General features: G+C 49.0%; 1 protein-coding gene across 2 annotated transcripts in view; it reads right to left on the bottom strand.

Moving 5' to 3' along the window:
* ACP5 (acid phosphatase 5, tartrate resistant) overlaps positions 1 to 24,056 on the bottom strand; it is an 87,441-nt gene that overhangs the window by 22,648 nt on the left and 40,737 nt on the right. For both annotated transcript variants that reach the window (XM_069604206.1, XM_069604208.1), the window contains exon 2: positions 3,516 to 3,788. In XM_069604206.1, the coding sequence (XP_069460307.1) occupies positions 3,516 to 3,788 (273 nt within the window). The remainder of the gene's footprint in view (positions 1 to 3,515; positions 3,789 to 24,056) is intronic.

Raw genomic sequence — 24,056 nt, 5'->3', positions numbered from 1 at the left:
CATGAGGGGCAGTTGGAAGCTAGCTGGCTGGGGGGCGGAGGGGATAGGTGGATGCCAGTGGTTACATCTCTCCAGGAGAGTTGCTAGGTCTGGAAAAGACCTGGGGCTACGCTGATGTCGGAACTGTTGGGACTGGGGGCTAACTAGTCTTTTGGCTGTAGCTCCTGAGATTCTATCCGGGGCTACAACCCAAAGATCAGGGGCTATAGCCCCCTTAGCCCCCACTAGCAACGCCCCTGCATCTCTCTACCATGCCTTAGAATAAAACCACTTACCTCTGTCCCCTGGTTCCTGTGTGGTACTTGCAGATGAGATGGACCATGCAACACAAACTCTCTGGAAAGAGTGGCTGCACCCCAGCCTCCTCCCCAACAACAATGAAAAAACGACTAATTCTAACTGGTTAGGAATGGGCTCTTGCAGAAGAATATGGTCCATTTCAGAATCCCACATTCAAATGTAGATTTTAAAATATGGAATTCAAGGTCAAGATTTGTAACCTCCAAATAGGATTTGTTCTACTCAACAGCTCCAAGACTATGAAACTTTAATGGTTTTATTTGGTGTACCGGACAGGGCATACCAATAAGCAAAGGCTTTTAATCTAGTGCTTCAAGCCAAATTCCTCCCACTCCTAGGCACTGTAATGACAGGTCTTATTAGTGCCCATTTTAAAAGCACTTGCATTCTCAAACTCAGAAGGAGGAAAGTCTGAGCCAGCAGGGTCGGGATTCAAACATATGACTGAAGAGTGCGTACAGATCACAGACGCGAGCACTTAACTCACTGAGCGATCTAACCCACTTCCAGAACGCAAGCCAAGCCACACTCGACTGCAGTATTCAATTTTAGCCAACAGTTTGGGCTTTTGTGTAGGTGTGGGATAGGCATTTGCCAGGCACTGACATGATAGTGCAACTTAGCCATAAAATGAACAGCTGGGACATGCAGGGTTTACCTGGCCATATGATGTCAGTACCTGGCAAATGCATATCCAATACCTCAAGTCAAAACTGTTGGCTTTGTCGTCGGTGCATGGAATAGATATAAATCAAGTGGCTGAAGACACGCTTGGTTAAGACATTTGTATTACACCAGTAGCCATTACAGCTGTAATTAAGCCATTAACTCTCAGCAGACTGCTTAGCAATAACTGTGGTGGCCAAAATTGTTAGATCGAGCTGAAAGAGAGACCTCAGGAGGATGTGTTTTGGGCTGGGAGGGTCAGCTAGTGAGTGAGAATGGCCATAGGGATTAGCACGCCCATGGGCGATCAATGGGTGGGTAAATCAAACACTGACAAGCTGTGTGTCCCTCTTCACATTCTATCTCCCTCTCACCTGTACTCCAATGCTATAGTTTGTGGTGGTGTTTAAGAGCGCTCCAGAGAGGAGCCGCCAAATGCAATTAGAAAGGGGAGAAATGTGTGGAGATGGGCTATATTGAGAGCAGGTTAAGTCCGATTTTATGGCCTTCTCGGATGTCTGTAATTAGGTCTCACCAGTAGTTAGCTGGGATTCCAGTCAGTCACAAAACAACCTATCCCTTCATGGGGCTGTGAGGTAAGGGATGCAAGCACTACCAAAGGAAGACTGAGAACAGCATGAACCGATAGGCTATGGAATGGGCTCTTTAGAGAGGTTATCCCACCTCAGCTATGGTATGGGCTCTTTAGAGAGGTGATGTTTGTAGCCCACCTCGGCTATATGGCATGGGCTCTTTGGAGAGGGGATGTTTGTAGCCCACCTCGGCTATATGGAATGCGCTCTTTAGAGAGGTGATGTTTGTAGCCCACCTCAGCTATGGCATGGGCTCTTTAGAGAGGGGATGTTTGTAGCCCACCTCGGCTATGGCATGGGCTCTTTAGAGAGGGTATGTTTGTAGCCCACCTCGGCTATATGGAATGGGCTCTTTAGAGAAGGGATGTTTGTAGCCCACCTCAGGGCTTTCAAAGTCAGATTGGAGGAGCTGGCATAGATTTTCTACAATTGGTTTCTTTCCCAACATACTGGATTTTTAGGATCTTCCCATGACTAAATACCTACAGAACTTCTAAAGACTGAAAAAGGGCGTGGTTCTAAATATCAATAGGCCATGCATTGTTCAAGGTTTTATGAGTTGGTAGAAAATGTGTAATCAGAGGACCCAAGATGCGGCACAAATCAATCATAAGCTTACCGCTAAACTTTTGAGTCCCCACGGTGAGTGGAAGCAGATGTTTTGGCGGGCAATAGCCCATTGAAGTGTATGGACAGGTAGAGAGCTTCGCGGGTGAGTGAACTAATTCCATGGCAGGTATCAACCGCTAAAAGCATGGGCGTGGAAGGCATGCCGTAAGTCAGAAGCTATATTCTAAATGGGGCCAGGACACCACAAGCACTCATTGATAGAGAGGTCAAGCCAAGTGTGGGACACTACACGGCAATTCCAAGGAAGCTCCATCAGTGCCACGGTGCAACATTTTGAACGTGACATAGCACATCAAAACTGACTTCCCTCCATTTTGAAGAATACTAGTGTCTAGGTTGTCCCTTCGTATAGGTGTAAGGGCAAGTAGGACATGCCCAGAGCCTGCGTAGTAGGAGTTTTTATGCTCTTCTCTGGGGGGGGGGGGGAAGAGCGAGAAACCTCTGCCATTCCAAAGTAAGGAGGGGCAGCGATTCACAGCAGCAAGCTGGCTTCACTCAAGGTGTGACCTGCAGATTAACGACAATTAAGAAGGTGATAAACGACATCATCGAAAGCTGCTTTTCAATCTGGAAAACTGGATTCCCCCCTTGAACAATGACATACCCCCTGCTTTTGTTCGGCCAGAAGACCGCCAATTGTCCATAACACCATTACAAGAGCGGACAGGAGGCCTGAACGGCAGAGGATCACAACAGGAAACGCAGTGCACGTGAAAACCCTCGATTTAAAAAGGGAATGTTTTGGAGTCATGAATACTGTATACATAAACCGGTTTTTAAAATGTTAGGCATTGATGGGTATTTGGTGTGTTTTGTAGAAAAATAAGGCAATCAGCAACATTTGTAGCGGTATTCTTGGTCATGTGCCGCCTGCTGTTTATCTGCCATGGGGAACGGGTGCAAAATGTTGGAAGCCTTAGAAGTGCAATAGGCAAGGAGGAGTCTAATCGTGCACATTCTGTCAAGAATGTGGTATATAGCGGTTAATAGTCATTCCATCAACAGCCAAAGTATCTAATGCCATACCATCTAAAAAAATAAAAATAAAAAAAAAATCTAAGGGTTTTTTTTTACATTTATTATGAGGCCCCCCAAAAACCTTTTTTTAGCCTTTAAAACCCATGTTTATTAAACTAAACCCTTTACCATCTAAAAAAATGCATTAGCTGCTTTTTAATTTTTTTTTTAGTAATGACCGGATACCATACATAAATGGGTGGAGTCTCGAATGGCTGTGGACAGGGAATCGCGCGACAAATCTCAGGGATTTTTATCTTTTTATTTTGAAATGTAGTCAGGCATGCCATGCCATGCCACGCCACCCACCTGGAAGCGCTTGTCGAATTCATCCTCCACACCAGTGTAGTAGAAGTTGTCGCCCAGGCCGAGGATGAAGTCTGCTCCCATCATGGATACCACCTTCCCAATCTCTCGGGCAGTCAGCATCTCGCGGGCCGTGTGGAAGGGGGCGATGGGCAGGCCGCCCCAGTCGCCGAGTGCCACAAAGCGCAAAGATGGCTTGGCGCCGGACGCTGGGAAAGGAAGGGTACCGGGCAGGATGGCTAGCAGCACTACCAGCAGTTGCACACTTTTATCCATCTGCAAGTAAAAGAGACGAGAAAGAGAGAAGCGACGTCACAACCAAGCACAGGATGAGTGCATGGGAACACAACGTTTAGAAATGTTTGGTTATTGGCATTGCGCTTCATGCACATCCGCTTCCAAGTGCTGCAAATATTACCTACTCATGTTCTGGGCTCATGTTACTCAATTCACAAGCACTGAGTTAACCCTACTGAGTATCGACAGGGCGTCTGTCCTCAAGCATACATGCCAACACTCCCGATTTTTGCGTGAAAAATATTGCAATTTTTCACGTTCTCCCGCCTAAAATAAATCTTGCCCAATGCATTCCAATGGCAAAATCTTTGTCTCCCGATTTTTCGGACGTAATTTCCCGCACAGGTGGGTTGAAATGTTGGCATGTATGTCCAAGGTGCGTTACGCTGTGAGCTATCCACGTAGCCAAGACAACTAAAACACTGCCAATCTACTTGCATGCCGGCAAGTTGCTCTAAACCAGTGGTATTCAAACTGTGGGTCGCGACCCCCTAGGGGTCCGCGGGTGCATCCCAGGGGGGCCCTGAGAGCTCAGCATTAAAAAAGATTTTTTTTTTTTTTTTTTTTTTTTTTTTTAGATTGGAAGAAATGGGCAGGGGTGGCCCACATGGGCGGGCTGAAGCATGAAACTGTCTCAGGCAACAATGAAAAAGTGGCCCACAGTTGTAAATGGATATTCATTCCTTTAGTCACAGACTAGGCCTCATTACTACTATGGCGGACCAGTAACAACGGTGCTGGTAAGCTACCGGCACCGTTGCTACCGTTCCGCCATAGTAAGAGTTGTGCTCGTGGGTGCTTGACAGCCCCCGCCAGGTCTGACCTCAGCTCGTCGGATGCACCAGCACCGTTATTAACGGTGCCGGTGCATCCGAGCTCCCCCTTCCCATTTGAGCCATATGGGGCTCAAATGGGAATGGGGATCTACCGGCACCTTCGAAAGGGCAATTATCATGTCCGCCTAACTCGGCATGACCTAGTAATTGCCCATTCGCGGGTGCCAGACCCGGATGCAACTCCAGTGGCAGCCGTGCCGGTTTTACCGGCACAGCTACCGCCAGAGTAGTTATGAAGCCCACTGTTTCAATAGTACCCAAAGGGGTGCTTTGTGTTAAAATGTAAGTAAATTGTGATATATTCAGCAACAATGGTCAACATTACTAACTGCATAGTGGCCCCTCACCCATTATGGAGGAGCTAAGGAGCCAGCCCAGTGAAACAGTGAGCACTCCCTCAGCTGCTTTATCCAGCTAATGGAGTGCTCCTGGGCTGGCTGAACTGTCAAAGGGAAACACTGTTTCCCTTTGACAGTTCAGTTTAGTTCCCCAGCCGCACATGCTCACTGAGCCATGCAAGTGCTGGGGCGTTTTGCTTCGCCAGCATTGCATAGCTCATTGGAAATGCTGGCTGGGGCACTGCATGTCTGTATGTCCGAGGGGGAGCTCCTGCGCCTCCTCGCACATACGGACAGAGCAGCTGGAGCAGGCCGTTTCAGCACCCACACACAGGCCAATGCAGAAGGTACGTTTATGTTCATTGTTTTTATTTAAACATGTGTATGGATGCGTTATGAGTGAGTGTATGGTGATGGATGCTCATGTGAATGATAGAGTGATTGCTGTATGAATGTGCAGCGCCTTGCATATACACATAATCATGTTCATTGTGTTAGGACCAGTGGGGCCCAGGGGACAGGGATGGTATCTTTTTACCGGACATCTATCATTCAAAACCCTCTGCCTTGTCCACAAGGCTTTCTGGGGCCTCGGTCCAAAATACCTTCAGCTATTCCTCCGCAAATACCTCCCCTCTCGAGCTCTTCACTCCTCTACCTCCAACTCCCTCAGGGTCAGTCGTTTATCAAAGAAACGAGCTGGGGGTAGATCTCCGTCTTCGGCTGGGGCCTCCCTCTGGAACAGCGCCCTGCCACTCTAAAACTTGAGGAGAACCATCTTTCTTCCTGCACTTATCAGACCTACCCTGCCTGCTGCCTTAAACGTAGCACTTGCAAATTGCTGGCTGCACTACCACTGTTTGTTGCCTTTATTATTTATTTATTGTTATTTATCTGTTTCTCCTCTGCTTCGCACTTTCCACTCCTCCCCCTTCCATGCACTTTTCCCCTCACACTTGCGCGTTCTCAATGTCACTGGGCCTAGTAAGATCGCTGTTTTATTCTCCTCTGTTCCCCTCCCTTGCTTTGTCACGCTCTGAAACACTTGTGTACGAGCGCGATAGAAATAAAATATCAATGCCTGCCCCCTGGACTCCCAGCAACAATTGCAAACTGTTTGGCTATTTACCCATTTTTTGTTAAAAGTATGCTCTACAATGCAACATTTTAACCTATTATTTAAAAAAAAATTCACAGGGGGAAACCCCCCCGAACCTCCCCTTAATGCCCCTCCACTTAAAAAAGATTCACCAGCCGCCACTGGCCCTCAGACTGTGTTGGGAACGGGATGGGGGAACCGAGGGACTATGGTGGGAGCACAATGGGCGGGAACCATGGGATAGTGATGGGAGCAGAGTGGGGAGAGCCCTGGGTGTGTGATGGGGTGGGGAGAGACCAGCGACTGGGTAGGAGTGGGATGAGGGAGCCCAGCGACTTTGATGGGAGCAGGTGACGGCGCGCAATATATACTGTCCATTTGGCATTTCTGGGGGGTCCCGACCTGCCCAAATTTTGCTCAGGGGGGCCCTGGCCAAAAAAGTTTGAAGACCACTGCTCTAAACCAAGGTTCCATGGTAAAATAGCCAGATATAGCTATAAACACAACCTTAAAAAGAGCTCAAGCATTCCGTGGCCATAAGTAAAAAGGCCATCTAGTTCTGGTGGGAACACTTAGAATCTGGGGCTTGACGTTTTCAGTTGATTATTTGAAATGTAGGAAAACTACAGGTGCCAGAATTCAAAGCAAAAACCGGAAGGGGGTGGTCTTCTCACGCATGGCCACGAGGAAGTTGAGCACTTTGCCTCATAAACACTTTATGAAACGGGCCTGACGCGAAAACAGGAGAGTTCAATGCAATGTTAGCCACTGGGGCCGAGGTTTTCGGGTGAAACATCCTCTTTGGCCACACAGGCTTAAATGCAGGGAAGCACTGACATCGCACGGACATGACAAGGTTAGGCTGGGCACGTGACTGGGCACGTGACGCGGGGAAGCCGCGACGGTAACACGTGACTGGGCGTAGGTCACATGACCTGGCTGGAAGAAACCATGACAGCAAGTAGGTGGAGACCAACACTGGCCCGCCAGGCCGCTAGTCAACGCCTAAATAACTGCGCTTCTGATGCGCGCACCAAGAAACACATGCAGAAAACAAGGTTTTTTTTTATGTTTGCCACTTATGTGGAAATGGGTCTAGGGAGGATAGCTCGCACGGGACCATCTCAATACCAGTCAGGGCCAACAGACCATCTTTCTGATGTGTATACATGAAGTACCCAATTAAAGTGCTTAAAAGTGGGAGGAATCTATGTACATGTGGGTTTTATAAAAAGCAAGCGTGGGATGGAAGGGAAACAACCCAACGCTGTACAAGGGTAATACTCTAATATGAACACTATCAGAAAAGACCAACAAGAGGGGCCTGTTTTAGGGAGGGGGTGCGGAGAGATATAGACCTCACGCCTTCTCACCTTGTAGTCTAATGAAGCTGTAGTTCATGCATCATATTAAAAACAGATATTATGTGCAATATAAACTTCAACAGTGCCATTAAAAATGTACTGGCGCGCACTCCTCCATGCAACTTGCGGGGCAATGATGAAATTGCACTATTAGAACACTTCTAAACCCAACTAAATCGCAGCTGCACACAGCACTGCAAAAGGGCGCCGTGAAGCATGGGCTGGCACGAACCACCAGTGATGCACAATGGCGCCCAATGCATTGACTGACAGACGCGTTATATCACTGCTTTTTCCATCTAAGCTTAGATGGGCTTGCGCAGACTTGCATGAGAGCAAGTGTGGTTCTGATAACTGCCAGTAGACCACCCAAATAACTGATTTAAATAAAAATGTTCTATCAAAGCGAAAGCAGATTTGCAGACTGCTGCAGCTGCATCACTCAAAGGGCACCTTCCAATGGTAGCTTGCATGTAATGGGCGACAGGGTGATGCCCCGTCACTAGTCATGGAGGCGGCAAGCTGGTCAAAAGCTCTCCCACATCTGCTCCATGCAGCAAAGGAAGCGCTCCCGGGTTGCCAGTGTTGGGGGGCGGGTGGAACCAGGTTTACCCTGGCATGGAGTACCCAAGCTATATATGCCCTATTAGATCCCTGCGCCGGTGGTGATGGCGGGAGATGGAATGCTTGCAGGACGCGCTAGGGTGACAGCGCGGGCGCGGTTCTGGTGCGCAATAAAGCAGGTCATGCTGAGTATTCGTTCTGCTCCGCTCTGCCAGCTTCCAGCGGGCTGGCCCTTTATTGCGCCTCACGTCATCACATTAACGTGACGTGATGCAGATACAACATGCCCAATAGGGCATGCAAAGCCTGTGCCTTTCGTGATTACAGTCTTACAAGGCCCACTGAGTAAGCAAGCTGGGGTACTGCCTACAAAAGTGTGTAGCGGGCGCGCATGCGCTTCCCCGCAGGTAAGGAGGGCCTGGGGTGTACAGTTAATGACTATCATGCAAGTCAGGAACCATGTGTCTTCCCCCCCCCTCCCCACCCACTTCTTCCTGCCTACAGTGCATGTTGGGTTGGGCCTTTTTTTTTTAACCTGGTCGTGGCAACAAGTATCGAGCTTTGGTGGAGCTGAAGCTAGGCATCGAGCAGGTACATCAGAAAAAAAAACATGTGCATATATGTGTTTGTAAGGGGTTGTGTATGCGTGTCCGAGTGCACATGCGTGTGCAAATGAGAGTGTAGTTTGTACGTGCAATCTTGAACGGGGAGAACCAGTGATTGCAGGCATTTGGAGGATGGAGAGTTGGACATGGACTGGTCATATATTGGCACTGCCAGCATGGGCAGGATTTCCTATGGTGGCATTACTTACATTAGGAGTAAAGCAAGCATGACTGTGGTGTTACATGGACATATTGGCACAGGCAGAATGGACATGTATTGTTACAGTGGCATTATGTGCAAGGCAAGCATGAGTGTGGTCTTCCTTGGGAATATTGGCATATATTAGCACCAATCAAGGCTGTGTGTGTACTGGGGCAAAGCCAGCATAAAAAGGTCTTCTTAGGCTGGCATTGCCCTATGATTTTGGCCAAGGCATCATGCCATTGGTCTATATACACACGCATCTCCCCATTAGAGAAGCCCTGCATTCTGTATTTCCTGAGCTTTGCATTCACACATTCCATGTCCAAAGAATGTCCTTAATGAACAGTAGAACAATTGTCAATTGCAATGTTTAGCGCAGTCCGCCGATCTGCTTTTCACTACAAACCTAAAAAAATACTTTATTTCTTATTGATCTTTAACATTGCTTGCCTAACCGCGCCTACATATATGCACGTTTCTAGTGAAGGAGAAATAACGGACTGCTTTTTACTCTTCAAGCATCTCTTTAGATATGGAGACGGTATTTTGAACTTATTTTATTTATTTGCATTTTTAAAGCGCTCACACAGCGAGGCGCTGTGTTTTTTGTTGTCTTGGTTGCATATTTATAACGTGCTTAATTACCCAGAGGTTTCTAAGCGCGGACCCGGGGATCAAACCTGTGCTGCTTCGCGTCGTGTTGCTTGCAATGCGAGCACGTTGCCACTGAGTTATACTATGGTCAAAACCTAGGTTTAAATTGCTGAAACCTTTGTATTGTTTTTCTATTCCTCTGTACATATTGTTGCTGTTTGAAGATTAACACCAGTGTTATTTGAAAGAGATTTGCACATCAGGAGTTGCTGGATTAAAACCCCTGCACAACGAGCAAATAGTAGGCTGCAAGACCTCCGCGTAATACTTGCATCCGGTGGTCAGTCAAAATATCGAAGACAATTATGTCGAAAACAAAACGAACAAAAAAAAAAAAGTTGCATTTTTTTTATGTTTATTTTTTGGCTCTAGTATATTTTTTAAAAAAAAGTAAAAGCGAAAAATAAATTTAAAATAAAGCGGGGTTGGGGAGGAAACCCCCCCCCCCATTTCGAATAAAAAACGTATTAAAAAAGAAAATTCGACTTTTTATTTTGTGACTTTTTTTGTTGAAATTATGACTTTCGATGTTATCACTATGAACCCTTGCATACATGTTGACAACATTAAGCAGGCGATGCATGTTGACAACATTAAGCAGGCGATGCTGAAACTATCTTTGAAAATTGCGACAACTATATCAGACGAGGACAAAACATTGAAATTTACAATTGACTGACAATTCATTAAGGCTCTTTTTTTGGTCAATGTGTGAATGCCAGGTTTAAAAAATAGATACCAGGACTTCTACAATTCTCCTTATTATAGGGTTTGAAATTAGGATTGGGTAAGAGCCCAACACACAAGCAGCTGCTGGGGATGCAGCATTTGCCAGTGACTAGGCGCTATCCCTGGGTAACAAGGAGCTAGTACATGGCGTTCCGCAAATCTAGCTCCCACATGAGATGCAAACATATCATTTTGTCCATTATTTAGAACCCCTTATGCTTTAAATGTTGTATAGAAGTGTCCCAATGTAACGTACTGTTCATTTATACATTCTACCAAACGGTATCACGTTGATTTGCGAGTTCTCCAAGTAATTTTAAACGAAACAATTACTTCGAAAAAACGAATTGAAACATATAGGGTTGGGGGGGAAGGGGATAACAGTGGAAGGGAGGTGGATGGGGTAGGGATACAAATATAGGGAGGGGGACCCCCCCCTCAACAAAAATAATCAATATGCAATGAGTTTTTCAAAGTAATTTTGTTGAAAAGGACTTTGAAAAAACGGTCAGCAAAAACCCCCACCAAACACACGATTTTAATTCACATAGGTGTGGGGGAGCCAAAAGTAGCTCCTGGTGGCTGTTGAAATTAAGCTGAACAGGCTCTTGAAAGCTACAAGCAGGAGCTAAATGGCTCCCAGCTCCCTGCCATTTCGAACCATGCTTTTGAAACGAGCAGTGTGGGAGTGGCAGGCCCCTCCTTTGGAAGGCTTGAAGCACTAGAACTGTAATTCAGGACAGCCAGCGCAGAGAACAACGCCACACTAAGTTTTTTTAAAGTATTAGGAAAAAGCTCTTATGTGCAGTTGGTGACTTGGCATCAATTGGATTTTTTCATGCGCTACCCTATAAAACCGATAGTAAATTTTATGGCTGCCTAATTTCTCACCACGAGTGTGCTGCAAGAGGCACGCTTTTAACCTATTTAAAATCTATGTCTCAGGGGCTGACAGGGAGGAGCCTCCAGAACCTCAAGGTTGGCTAGGGCTCGCAAATATTTATGTCTCTCCAACTAAACGAAAAAAATATATATTGCATACATTACTAACCCTTCTGTATGCGCACAAGGCCACACTTTGATGCAGGTAAATACTAGGCCAGAGTCTAGTAGATAAAGCATGTTGTGTAGAATGTAGTGTTCCTGCACTTGCGCGTTCTCAATGTCACTGGGCCTAATAAGATCTGTGTTTTTGTTCTCCCTTGTTGCCCCTAACATGCCTCGTCGCGCTCTGAAACACTTGTGTATGAGCGCAATACAAATAAAAATATCAATGTTGGATGGTGAACATTCAATTTGAGGACTGATCTGCGCCAGAACACAAACCTCTTCCACTTGTTGAAGTTAACAGTGTCTGGTGGTGGGTTTCCGTGCCTCCTTTAAGATATCCACACGATATCTTCGAGGACGATTTAAGCACCCAAACTAGGACTATAGGAGCCAGGCTGCCAAGTTCATAGAGGATGTGGATGGAGTATTGTCCCCTCGTGTTGGGACAGCATGCTGGAGGTGCACAGGAGTTTGATTGGATCGCACATCGATAGTTTAAGCAGATGTGGAAACCAAGGTTGTCTTGCCCACATTGTAGCAATCAGGATTACAGAGACTTGTTCCTGGAGCATTGTGTCGGTTGCAAAGCGTAAGCAAAGTTCCCTGACCAACTCATGCACAGGGCCATCCCCTTGGATCCTGGTTGGAGAAACCTGTACACAAAGTCTGAGCATTGTGCGTTTTGGCGAACAAGTCTAAGGGAGGATAACCCCACTGGGAAAAGATTTTGGTTTAGGGGTATCTGTTGATTTGCCACTCGTGTTCCTCTGGCAGAGTCTTTCTTCTTAGAGAGTCTGCTAGAGCATGGAGTTCCCCTTGAGACTATGACCATGTTCCGCTTGAGCACCCACTTCCACATTTTTTGGGGATAGTCTGGACGTTCATGGAGAGTGTGTGCCCCTTTGTAAAACATGGCAATGCTGCTGTCTGTTAGGACTTGCACTGTCTGACCTACTAGATGCTGCTGAAAAGCCAGTCGAGCCTTGAGAACTGCCAGAAGTTCGAGGAGGTTGATGGGGTTTGGGGTTTGGGCTTTGGTGTGTGCCCATTGGCTGTGAGTTGTGTGGTGAAGGTAATGGGCTCCCCATTCGGACAGTGAGGCATCTGTAGTTTGTATCGATTGAACTGGTGGATTGCAAAATGGTTTTCCTTTTAGCAGGTTGTCCCCGACTAGCCTGTATTAAGGTTAGCGAAACAACCACTAGATCCTCTCACTAACCATTGTTTTGCCAACTACTTCTGCATTGGACGCATGCGCAGCCACGCGTGTGCAACTAGATAAGTACATGATGCCATCATTCCCAGCAGGCGCATTGCCTTGCATACAGTTATCTGGCGTCCGGCTAGGTAGGGAGGTATTTGAGACAGTATGTTTTGAACTCTGTCATTTGAGGGGAATACTAGCCCCTCCTTTGTTTTTATGATTGCTCCCAGGAATTGTTTTGTTTGAACGAGTACGAGATGATTTTTTCTCGTCAATGGAGAATCCCAATTGCAACAGGAGGTTGATTGTTCTTTGCATGTTGCATTTGAAAATGTAATGTTCTTAGCCAGTCGTTCAAATAAGGGTACACTGGGAGGGACACTCTGCGTAGGTGCGCCGCTACCACTGCTAGTACCTTTGTGAATACCATTGGGGCTGAGGACACGCCGAAAGGGGGCACCTTGAACTGGTAGTTCTCTCCTACTATTTGGAAGTGCAGTTACTTTCTGTGCTGTGGCAACAGTATGCATCTTTCATGTCCATTGTTGCCATGTAATCCCCCGTTTTAAGAGGGGAATTGCCTCCTGAAGCATAGTCATGCAAACTTTGAGGCTTGACATACATGTTCGCTGATGCACAGGTCTACCACCGGGCGCATTGTTAGGTGAATCTTTGGCAATAGGAAGTAAGTAGAATAAATACCCTTGTTTACCTGAAATTCCAGGGCGATCTCTATGGCGCCCTTTTTCAGCAGGACTTTCAATTCTTCCAATAATTTGCGCCTTCCTTCCGTGTTATTTTTGTGTGTCTTGGCGGGTGGTTGGATGGCTTTTGTACAAGTTCTATACCATATCTGCCCACCACTGTGGACAGCACTCACTTGTCCGACATGATCTCCTATGTATGGGTGAATTGTGAGATGCGACCTCCTACTGGAGTGGCATGGGCAGGGACCTGGAGCGGGGCGTCATTGTTTGGGTGTGGTGGAGTCTCTGGTTGAGGGAGCTCCATCTCTGCTCCTGGACCTTTTGTTTTGAAAATTGGAGGAGGAGGATTGTCCCTGTGCGGTGCCCCACGAGGATGATTGGTTGCCCTGGCCGTAACCAGAGGAGCGTTGAGAGCCCTGCCCACAGAATCTTCTTGTGTTATTAGATTTCCTTTGGACAAACGTCTTGTTGGTTAGTTTTCCAAGCAATTTGATGGGGTCATTCTTCTTTCACACTTTTTAGGGCGTCTTCAACTGCCTTGCCGAAAAGGGCATTAGGCTCAATGGGCATGTTGAGTAACGTGGCCTGCGTTTCTAATTTGAACCCGACTGCCTAAGCCAGTCCCACTTAATGACAATTACAGCTAGTCAGGAGGGTGGTATTGTTGCTATTTTAGTTTGGTAGGCCCAGCATAAACGACTTCATACTGATGAAGGAAGTGAAAGTAAAAAAACTCAATACGAGAGCTGCCTACCATCAGATGGATCTGCACAAGGCCTCACGCCCACTCACAGCATTCATCACGCCATTCAGCACATTTCAACAAACACGAATGCCATTCGGGTTGTCATCTGCTGCATCAGCTTTTCAAAGAAAGATGAACTCACTCCTGCACAGCATTGACAACATCCTAGTGTACGCCAAAGACACAGAAACCCATGACAGAGTGCTAGGAGAATTACTTGGCAAACTACAGAGCGCAGGAGTAAGTGCATAATTGCAGCTAGCGAAGTAGAATACCTGTGTAACCGCATCTCAAAGGAAGGTGTGAACCCCAAGAAAAATCTGCTACAAGCCAGGATGGACGCCCCAGCCCTGACTTCAAAGGATGAACTTCGGTCGTTCCTGGGTCTCGCAGAGTATTACGCGAAATTCCTGCCCATATTTTCCTAAACTATCTCCCCTGAGAGAGCTCCTGAGGAAAGGTGCAGAGTACACGTGGGAATCACAAGTCGAGGCCTTCGCCAAAATCAAGAAGAGAATCCTACATGCACCGTGTCTCAAACAGTTCAATCCCGAATGGTAAATGTACATATCGACAGACGCCAGTGCATAAGGCTTGGGCGCAACACTCACACAAAAATAAGGGACACACTGAAAACATTGTTGCTCTCGTGTCGAAAGCACTGTCCACCTCAAAGACAAACTACTTTGCGGTCGAGAAGGAGATGCTGGCGTGCGCCTGGGCTGTGGAGTATTTCAGGTCGTACATTTGGGGAAACAAATTCCGCCTAGTCACCGACCACAAACCCCTGGTACACATGTGGACCCCTGGTGGCACTAAAACAGCGAGCCCACGTATGAGATTACCCACATTGCAGGCTGGAAGAACGCCCAAGCAGACTGCACGTCAAGGTTCCAGGATCAAAGTACCCCGGGCACTACATTCCTGGAAGACGAATGCGTTGCAGCATCCATACAAGATCTAAGAAACAAAGGCCCTCATTACAACCCAGGCGTTAAGGGTTTAACAGCGCCGCCACCTTTTACGGCGCCGTTAACCCCTTAACGCTTGATTACGAGGTCCCTTTGCGGGTTGGAGACTTTAACGCCTGCTTTTTTGCAGGCATTAAAAACCAGTCCGCAAAGGGTCCTTGGTGCTAAGTACGGTGCCGCAATTTGCCTTCCCCATTCCCATTGAGCCCTATGGGGCAAAAATGGGAATGGGGAAGGGCCATGGCGGCATGGGGAATTACCGCCCCGCCAACCTCGGAATGGGGCGGTAATTCCCCATTCCGCCATGGCGGAGTCGGTAAGTTACCGGCATGGACCATGGTGCTATTAGCACCATGGTCCAACGCCAGGGTTAGTAATGAGGGCCAAAGACTTCATGGAGACGAGTGAGTCTCATTGGTAGGAGGAAAGGATACAGGATGATGCCTTGGGACGAGTAGCAGAATAGGCCTGCAAAGGTTGGCCCAATGAGAGAGCAGTTCCGGAAGGTCTGCGACCGTACTGGAAAGTCAGCGACCAAATGGATGGTCTAATAATGAGGGGCGACCAAGTAATTCCCCCAAGAGGCATTCGCATGGTGATATTGTGTAGAGCGCATAGGACACAACGCAGAGTGCACAATGCATATTGGTGGTCTGGAATGGACCAAGTAGTAAGGGCGATGATCGAAATCTGCCACAAATGCGCAAACAGCAACAAACGGCTAAAGGTAAGGCAAGCACCCACGATACCACAGAAATCCCATCTGGCATAAAATAGGGTCATATATTGGCCCATTGGACGGCATGGCATGGTGGACTCTCTCTCCAAGTGGGTTGAAGTTGAATTTGTGCCAAACATCACCACGGGTACAGTCATAGAAGTACTCAGCTCTGTCTTTCAGTGAGAAGGTCTCCCCAAAGAGATCGTAACGGACAATGGAGTGCAACTAGTTTCCAGAGAGATGGAAAGCTTTCTAAAAAAGCACAATATCAGTCAGTTGAGCGCAAGCCTGTATCACCCAGAAGACTTCTTGGATGGCTACCAACTCTCTCAAGCTCAATGGCAGTAAAACAGAGGTCCTGGTGGTAGGGACAAATACCCCCCTTAACTACTGGAGCCGGACTTCTGGCCCATTTCTCTTGGCCTGTTCCCCCTACCTTCTCTTACGGTGAGAAATCTGGGTGTTACGTTTTCTTCCTCTCCGACGATGACGGAGCAAGTGGGCCCATCTGCAAAGCCAGTCATTTCAAACTGCGGACCTCGAGATAGGTTCTTCCCTTCATCCCGGGCCAACTTCATGCCCCAGTGGTAGGAGCACTGGTTCTTAGTACAGTGGATTGTTTTATTTGTATTTATATAGCGCACAACAGCCCGAGGACATAGAGGATTACTTTAACTCGCTGTACCATGGCCAACCACAACATCTGCTAAATCGTATCCAAATGTTTCAAAATGCAGCAGTCCGTGCAATACTGCGCCCTCCGGCACGGTCGCATATGGCTCCTCTCCTAAGGCAACTACACTAGCTCCTTATCGAAAAACGGATTTTATTTAAATCCATGTGCCTTGTTCACCGGGCCTTTTATAAAGTAGGAGCAAGAGTATTTACAGGAGAAATTTGTCCACTGCGTGCCTACCCGCTCCCTGCGCTCTCAGAATGCCCCACTTCTTCTGGTTCCTCGCTTCAAACGCGTTCAAACTGACGTTCACGCCTTCTCTGCGACTCCCCCTGGCTCTTCCTGCAACCGCTAACCATCTGGCCTTCAGAGTATCCATTTTTTTACCTGCTACCCTCCAGCGCCAAGATGCCTTTTGGCGTATGTCACGCTTTATAAATTTATAAAACATAACATAACCCACAAGCCAACTGATTGGTAGAAAGGGTAAACCGATTTATTAAAACAGCCTTACAACTGGTATGCGCATCAGGCATGAATCCTTGCAAAATCGTCAAAGAGGCTGTGGCAAGCGCATCGGGTGACGCCAAATGCCATCACAGGAGTATCTCCATTTAAGATGTTGAGAAGAAGGGAGGGAGAAGGGCTGCATCCCCGGTGGTACCACTGTGGCTACACAATGTTAGAGAGGACATTGACATGAGAGACATTGTGCGATTACAAAAGAGCAAGGAGATCGTGAAATCTCATGGTGACAAGCGCAGAGCAACATATCGCACGTAGGTCAACAAAGGGGACTTGGTGAAGATACGCCTACCCCACAAAGACACTGCAACGGGCTCCAAATACAGTAAGGCCAGAGAAGTCACACGGAAAGGAACAACCATATCTACACCAGTGATGGGATATGGTGGAACCTGGAAAGGGTGGCCGTGTACAAGAAAAGGGCGCCCACAACCCGTCCTTCCATGGGAGGAGGAGACGGCCATGAGCCACGGGAGTTAGCCAGCCAACAACCAGAGATGAAGGTCAGCGAAGAAGAAAACCAAAATGAACATGTACACATGAGCTCCACACCACGGTCTAGAGAACCATACCGGGATGCAACCTCAGCAGAACAAACCCCATGCAACACATCCCGCATAACCACCCAACCCCCCAAAGCAGCCACTGACCAGAACCAGCCCCAACGGGAAAGAAGGAAGCAAGCCAGATTCACAGATTGTCATGGACTGTGAACCAGCCTTTCCACGAAAGGAGGTGTATGGGGACTCATTGTGCGAGATCTCGGTGCAGCGAGAGTTAGCGCGCAAAGCAAGGGATAGGCAGCAGAATTGAAGCGAGGCACCAGAATACGGTCGGGCCTCTGCGCTCCTCCAAATTGAGGGAAACCAGCCTTCTTATGCATGTCGGCCCATCTGCAGACCCTTACACACAGCTGAGCTGAATACCATGGCTGAGGGCAGCCTCATGGGAGCTCCGGCTGGCAGGGGATATCAATACCCCAGCACACATACTGTGCAGTGAAGTCATCAGGATGTGGGCTGTCGTGCTATACAAGAATATAGTATACACCTGCCCATTTACAAACATTGGCGCTACACATTTAATTTGCTTTCAGTGAATCAAGTGAAGACTTTAGGACTTTCCCTAGTTTGGCGACAAATCCAGCAAATTCATTTTCAGCAACATTTTCCCCCTTACATGTTCGCAACACGTCTAAAAAGACAAACTTAATTCTGCAGCTTCTTGAACTGAAAGATAATGTGCGCCCAATTATGAAAGAATTTTTGAAGTGGTAGTGGTACCCCCCCCCTTCAGTGAAATCAATACTACGGCTTAATCCACATTTCACTATGACTGCTAGATGTAAACTGGTTGCCAGTAGTGGGTCAAGTTCAAGGCCGGATGATTGCCTCAATATGCGCCCTGCTAGGTAAAGACATTTGTTATGGCCCTTTAAGTTAGAAGCCCCTCTGTTGGGGGCGTGGTTAATGACGCTGGGTGGAAAGGAGGAGTGTGGGTGCAAGAGGGCAGTTCCTGTTTGCACTCCAATAAAGAAGGTTGTTGTATCACCTCTCAGGCTCGCGTCCTTTTTGTGAATGTGCATGCGGGCTCAGTCCAGGCATCAACTGGTGATGAGGAGCTTTCCCATACGAGTCGGAGTCCTTGGAGCTGGTGATCCCACCTCGCTCATTCCTGCGAGCCGCCTCCTCCTCTACAGTACCATCCTCGGCGCAGTAGTGAACAGGCATCCTGCCTGCCCGTCACATCTTTCCGGAGCCAGGCACACAGACGCGGACCTCCTCCTGCTTCTACCCGCAGCCAGAGCGTGTCTGCTTTGAACGTCTACGTGCCATTTCCATGGCCCAGAACGTGCGCCCAGAGAGGTGGTGAAATCCAGCCCCGACTGCCTGCACACAGCAAAGCTGAAGTCCCCGCCGCAGGACACAGTGGCGGGCGCACGATCTGCTTCAACAGGAGTCACGCCTATAGAGCTCCCTCACTACAGAGCCCGACGCGCCCCCCGTGCCCACCAGTATACTGGCAAGGAGACGGCAGCGGTTCGGGAAGCGCTCGCCGAACAGCGGAAGGTCGGCGGGAGATCCTGACCCCCTCCGTCCCCCCGCCTGGAGCCATCGCTAGAGTGGAAGAGACGGGCGTAAGACGATCACTCTAGCGAACGATCACGGAGCTGCAGCGACGCGGGGGGCTCCCCGGACGGCGTCCGCGTTCACCAGGCCGGCGGACGCCCGGAGGAGTCGTTCCGGGGGTGCAGGGAGGTAAGGAGTGGTGGGGAGACGGCGCTGTTCCCCAGGCGGGGTTGGTCCTCTAACCCCCCCCCTCCGCCTTCAGGACTCAGTGGCGGCCTCACCCGTGGTGGCGGGAGCAGGCGAGCAGCACAGCGCCCCCTGGCAAACCATTCACTCCTGCACCCCGCTGAGCCAGGACTGGTGCGGCATCCGCACACACGGAGCACCTGGGGGCCCCGTCCACTTGGACTACCTGAACCCCCAGAAGCCGGGAGAACCCCGCCACATTGGGAAGAGCATCCTCCTTGCCGCAGATCAACACCCGGCCCTGCATTACAAAACAGGGGCACAAGGAATTGACCAACACTTTACCTCCTGAGTTAGTAATAGCTGGCGGAAAACCCCAGTAAACAACTTTGACACGTACCAACGAAGCTCCTCAACAGTCAACCCCTGCTACGAAGAAGCCCACATGGCGGGTAACACCCGTCCTACGCCGCTCTTCCGCTGAAACCCACCAAGGGGGCTGCGCTAACAGTGGAGAGCTCGGCGCACGACGAAAACCGCCCCCCCGCCCGCATTGCTGATCAAGCACCCCATACAACCAGCTGCGGCCACCCCGGTCCGTCGGTGGGTCCCGGGGGGGGTTCGAGGCACAACTAGACCACCTGCAACCCATTTTCAACGCTTCCATTGTCACAGCCACGATGGGGAAAAACGATAAATCTCAGAGGAAGCTAAACTAGTGGCCCGACCCCCAGAGCCCCTCACCACCCAGAAGACCAAGCTTCATCGTCTGTATGCTCTCACCAGGATGAAGTGGCTGAGAACCCCTTTGAAATCAAAGAAATCCTTCTTGACTTAAAAGCAGGCATTGGCAGCCTGAGTAACAAAATGGACGGTCTTGCGTCCAAAGTTGATCTCATGCATCACCGTATGGACTCCCAGGCCGAACGCCTAAACAAGATGGAGCAGAGGGTGTCAAATCTCGATGACAGTTCGGCAACTCTAACTAATAGAGTCTCACAGCTAGAATCGCAAATGAAACTAACCGCTGCCAAGTGCGAGGACCTCGAAGGTCGGTCGAGGAGGAATAATCTACGGATAGTCGGTGTGAGAGAACATCAAACGCAGGAGAAAATGGAAGACTTCGTAGAAGCCCTATGCACCACTCTATTCGGCCGCGAAGCCCTATCCCACCTATTCATAATCAAGAGCCCACAGGATTCCCGCGACAAGACCTGCTCCAGGTGCTCCCCCTAGGCCAATAATAGCGAGACTGCTGAACTACAGAGATCGTGACTCCTTGCTCCGCCTCGCCAGAGAAAAAGGCGAACTGAGCCAGGACGGGGACAAAATCCATTTTTACCCAGATTTCTCCTCGGCAGTGCAGTCACAAAGGAAAACTTTTGCTAGCGTCAAACAGAGACTCCGCAACAGTCAACTGCCGTATTCCATGCTTTATCCAGCACGCTTAAGAGTCCAGCACGAGGGAAAGGTCCAATTTTTTCAAACCCCAGATGAAGCAAAAATGTTCCTGTACCGTCTAGGTCTCCCGGATCAGAACCAGGCTCGCCCCAGACCGCAAAGAGATAGAATCCCCAGGAACCCTCCTTAAATGGTTTGACATGGCTGGATACAAGACCTGGCACAGCAGCATTGAGTAGGCCAGATCATTTACAGCAGCACAAGTTGGGGCTGGGACACTTGGGAGACCCCAGGTGCCCCCAGCACAGCTACTGTTAAGTTACTGTTAAGCCTAAGTTGAGTCTGTCCGACGAGGTGTGGATCTCACGTCTCAGCATGGCGACTCCATGGGCCTTTTTGGTTTGGGGTTGGGAAATTCGGAACCTCCCGGTGAGCATGTTCGGGGTTGCCCACCCTCGGGAGAGTTACGTCTTGGGCCTGTTGGGGATTGCCCGAAGTTTGAATACTACAAAGTTAATGGGAAAGTTCAGCGTCACCAGATCCCGAATGTCCCGCTCACCGCCTGCTCCCTACTCGCTGCCATACACATCATTGCATCGAGACTCCCATCCCTCGCATACAGACCCAGTCAGCAGCTCTGGCTCAACCAAACCACAGCCGCCCGCTGAATCAGAAATGCGGCCCGAAATAAAAGCAAAGTTACCCCGTTCAATGTTTTAGCGTGGAATATAAGTGGCGGTAACATCCCGGCTAAATCTAGAAAAATTCTGCACTACCTCAGACGTCACGAAGTAGACGTGGCCTTGATTCAAGAGACACACTTTACTCCGGGGAGAGACCACCAGTGGGCCAAAAGCTGGGGCTGCCACAGATACTTTTCATCCTACTCCACGTACTGAAGAGTCGCCGCGATCCTTATACACAGGCGTCTCCGTTTCCGGCTACTGCACACGGCTAAGGACGAGGAAGGCAGAGCACTACTGGTGAGTGGCATCGTCGCAGGTCAGAAAGTGACCTTTGTAAATTCATATGCTCCTAATGTGGATGGCCCTGACAGCTTCGGCTGGGTGTTGACGCAGCTCTCCGCGCTCAACCTGGCCACAGTTGTCTGGGGCGGCGACATGAACTCGGTTATGGACCCTGCGAGAGATAGATCATCGGCCATACAACAACCATCCTCCAAAGCTGGTCTCCAGATAAAAGAAATTTGCAAAGCTTTTGATTTACAGGACACTTGGAGTCTCCAATGGGGAAAGGCGCGAGTACACCTTTCATTCTGCAGTCCATAATACAAGCTCCCGAATCGACTACTTTTTTACCTCAACAAACAGCCCCCTGGCGTGTAGCCGCTGCCACCTCCACCCGAGAACACTCTCAGACCACTCGCCAATCTTCCTTGAGCTCAAGCCCGCTAGCCTCACTCCGCCGCTACAATGTTGGCGCTTCAAACAGGGATCACTGCGGGACGAGGTCTTTGCCTCCGAATTAAGAGAGGAGATTGACGTGTTTTTAGAAGCCAACCTGGGTTCGGTCCCCTCGGCAAGCATAATTTGGGAATCCTTTAAATGTTTTATCAGAGGAGTCTGTCTCGCCAAAGAAAATGTCATTCTCAAGCGCATTAGGAGCGAGCTTGCAATCAGCGAAAATAAATTAAAACAGCTCGAAACCCAGAACGCGAACAAAGACAACCCGGAATCTGCAGCGGCTTTGAAGACGGAATTGCAGAAATTCAACGACGCAGCGGAACGCAAGGTTAAATTTCTACACCGCACCAGCCAAATCTGCCAATACGGCGAGGGCTAGAAACCAGGAGCTTTAATGGCAAATCTAATTAAGGCCGACAATAAACAGTCCCTAATCGAAAGGATCAGAACTAGGAAGGGGAAGAGGTCCACACTGACGAAAAGATAGCGGAGGAATTCAGTCTATTCTACCAAGACCTTTACAGTGCCAAGCTACCGAAAGACTCGAACCTCCCCCTGGAATATTTGGAAGACACAGAACTCTACTGGGTCGAACATCAATTGCGCGAACCTCTAAACAAACTTATCTCACAGGAAGAGATTAAAGCAGCCATAAAGTCCCTACCACCTTCCAAAGCACCAGGCCCTGACGGCCTAACGGGAGAATTTTATAAGGCCTTTGCAGAACCGCTGGCTCCGTTGCTGGCAGCGGTGTACGAGGAAGCGCTAGAGCTTGGGACCCTCCCTCACTCTTCTCGTGAGGCCAATGTCATTCTTTTACACAAATCAGGAAAACCACCAGACGAATGCGCCTCGCATCGCCCGATCTCCCTGCTTAATCTGGACAATAAAATTCTGGCCAAGATCCTGGTGAATAGATTGATTCCCCTGATGCCCGCCCTGGTGCTGGCAGACCAGGCAGGTTTCATACCTGGCCGCAATACGACCTTCGGCATCCGAAGAATGTTTGGAATCATCGAGGCTTTAGACCCCACAGGCCAGGCAATCGCAGTCCTGCTTGATGCAGAAAAAGCATTTGACTCGGTGGAGTGGCCGTTTATGTTCATGGTTCTTACCAGAATGGGGCTGGGGGCCCGCTTTATCAAACTTGTCTCTCTCCTGTACACCAATCCACAAGCTAATATCATAGTGGGCAAGGCAAAATCAGCATCAATAAACCTGCAGCGTGGTACGAGACAAGGTTGCCCCCTGTCAGCACTAATATTCGCTCTGGTAATGGAGCCACTAGCCTCCAACCTGCGGGAACTACGCGAACAAATGGGACTCACCATCGGCCCACACAAACTCATTGTATCCTTATACGCCGACGACGTGGCACTATTCAGAAGGGACCCAGAAGTCAACCTGAACCCGGTCATGCGGGAAGTCATCAGATTCGGGGCGGCCTCCGGATTGAAAACCAATCACTCAAAATCAGTCGTCTTCCCACTGACCCGAGACACGAAACAATTCGCCGACGACTTCGGACTAGTGGAGAACCTCCAGGGTTCGCTACCTTGGAATCCAGCTGTCACTGGACCCACAAGAGGTATTCCGGGACAACTATGAGGAGGTGTTCAAGTCCCTACAGGACAAGGTCACGCGCTGGAAGACGCTCCCACTGACACTCTGGGGCAGAACCTCCTTAGTCAAAATGGTAATGTTGCCAAAATTATTGTACCTCTTCAACAATATCCCGCTGCTACTACCACAATCCTTCTTGAAAAGGCTGAAAAGCTTGGTCCTGGATTTACTGTGGGCAGGCAGACCAGCCTGGCGTACACAATATTGACGCTTCCCGTGTCCAACGGTGGTCTAGCCCTCCCCGACATGGAAAAATATTTCTGGGCAGCTCAAGCACAGTACCTCAGTCACTGGTATGCAACGCAAACGATTCGCCCTCATGTACAGGTGGAGAGGGCCTTGGCAACTCCCAACTTCCTGACTGCAGTGGTTTTCGGCCGACTTCCCGTTCCCAACCGCACAATGAACGTGATGCTCACAACATACAAGGTCTGGAAGTCGCTAGCAAATAAGCAAGGGGTGCAGATAAGGTACTCTCCCCTCTTGCCGGTCAAGTTTATTCCTGGAATCCCCCTAACATCAGAGAAAGTGTTTCACCAGTGGGTCGACAA

The sequence above is a fragment of the Ambystoma mexicanum genome, chromosome 3q, assembly GCF_040938575.1.
Source record: "Ambystoma mexicanum isolate Mex_15411 chromosome 3q, UKY_AmexF1_1, whole genome shotgun sequence".
NCBI classification, from domain to species: domain Eukaryota; kingdom Metazoa; phylum Chordata; class Amphibia; order Caudata; family Ambystomatidae; genus Ambystoma; species Ambystoma mexicanum.
The sequence above is the reverse complement of the archived record's forward strand: the minus strand, read 5'-3'. Positions and strand labels throughout refer to the sequence as shown.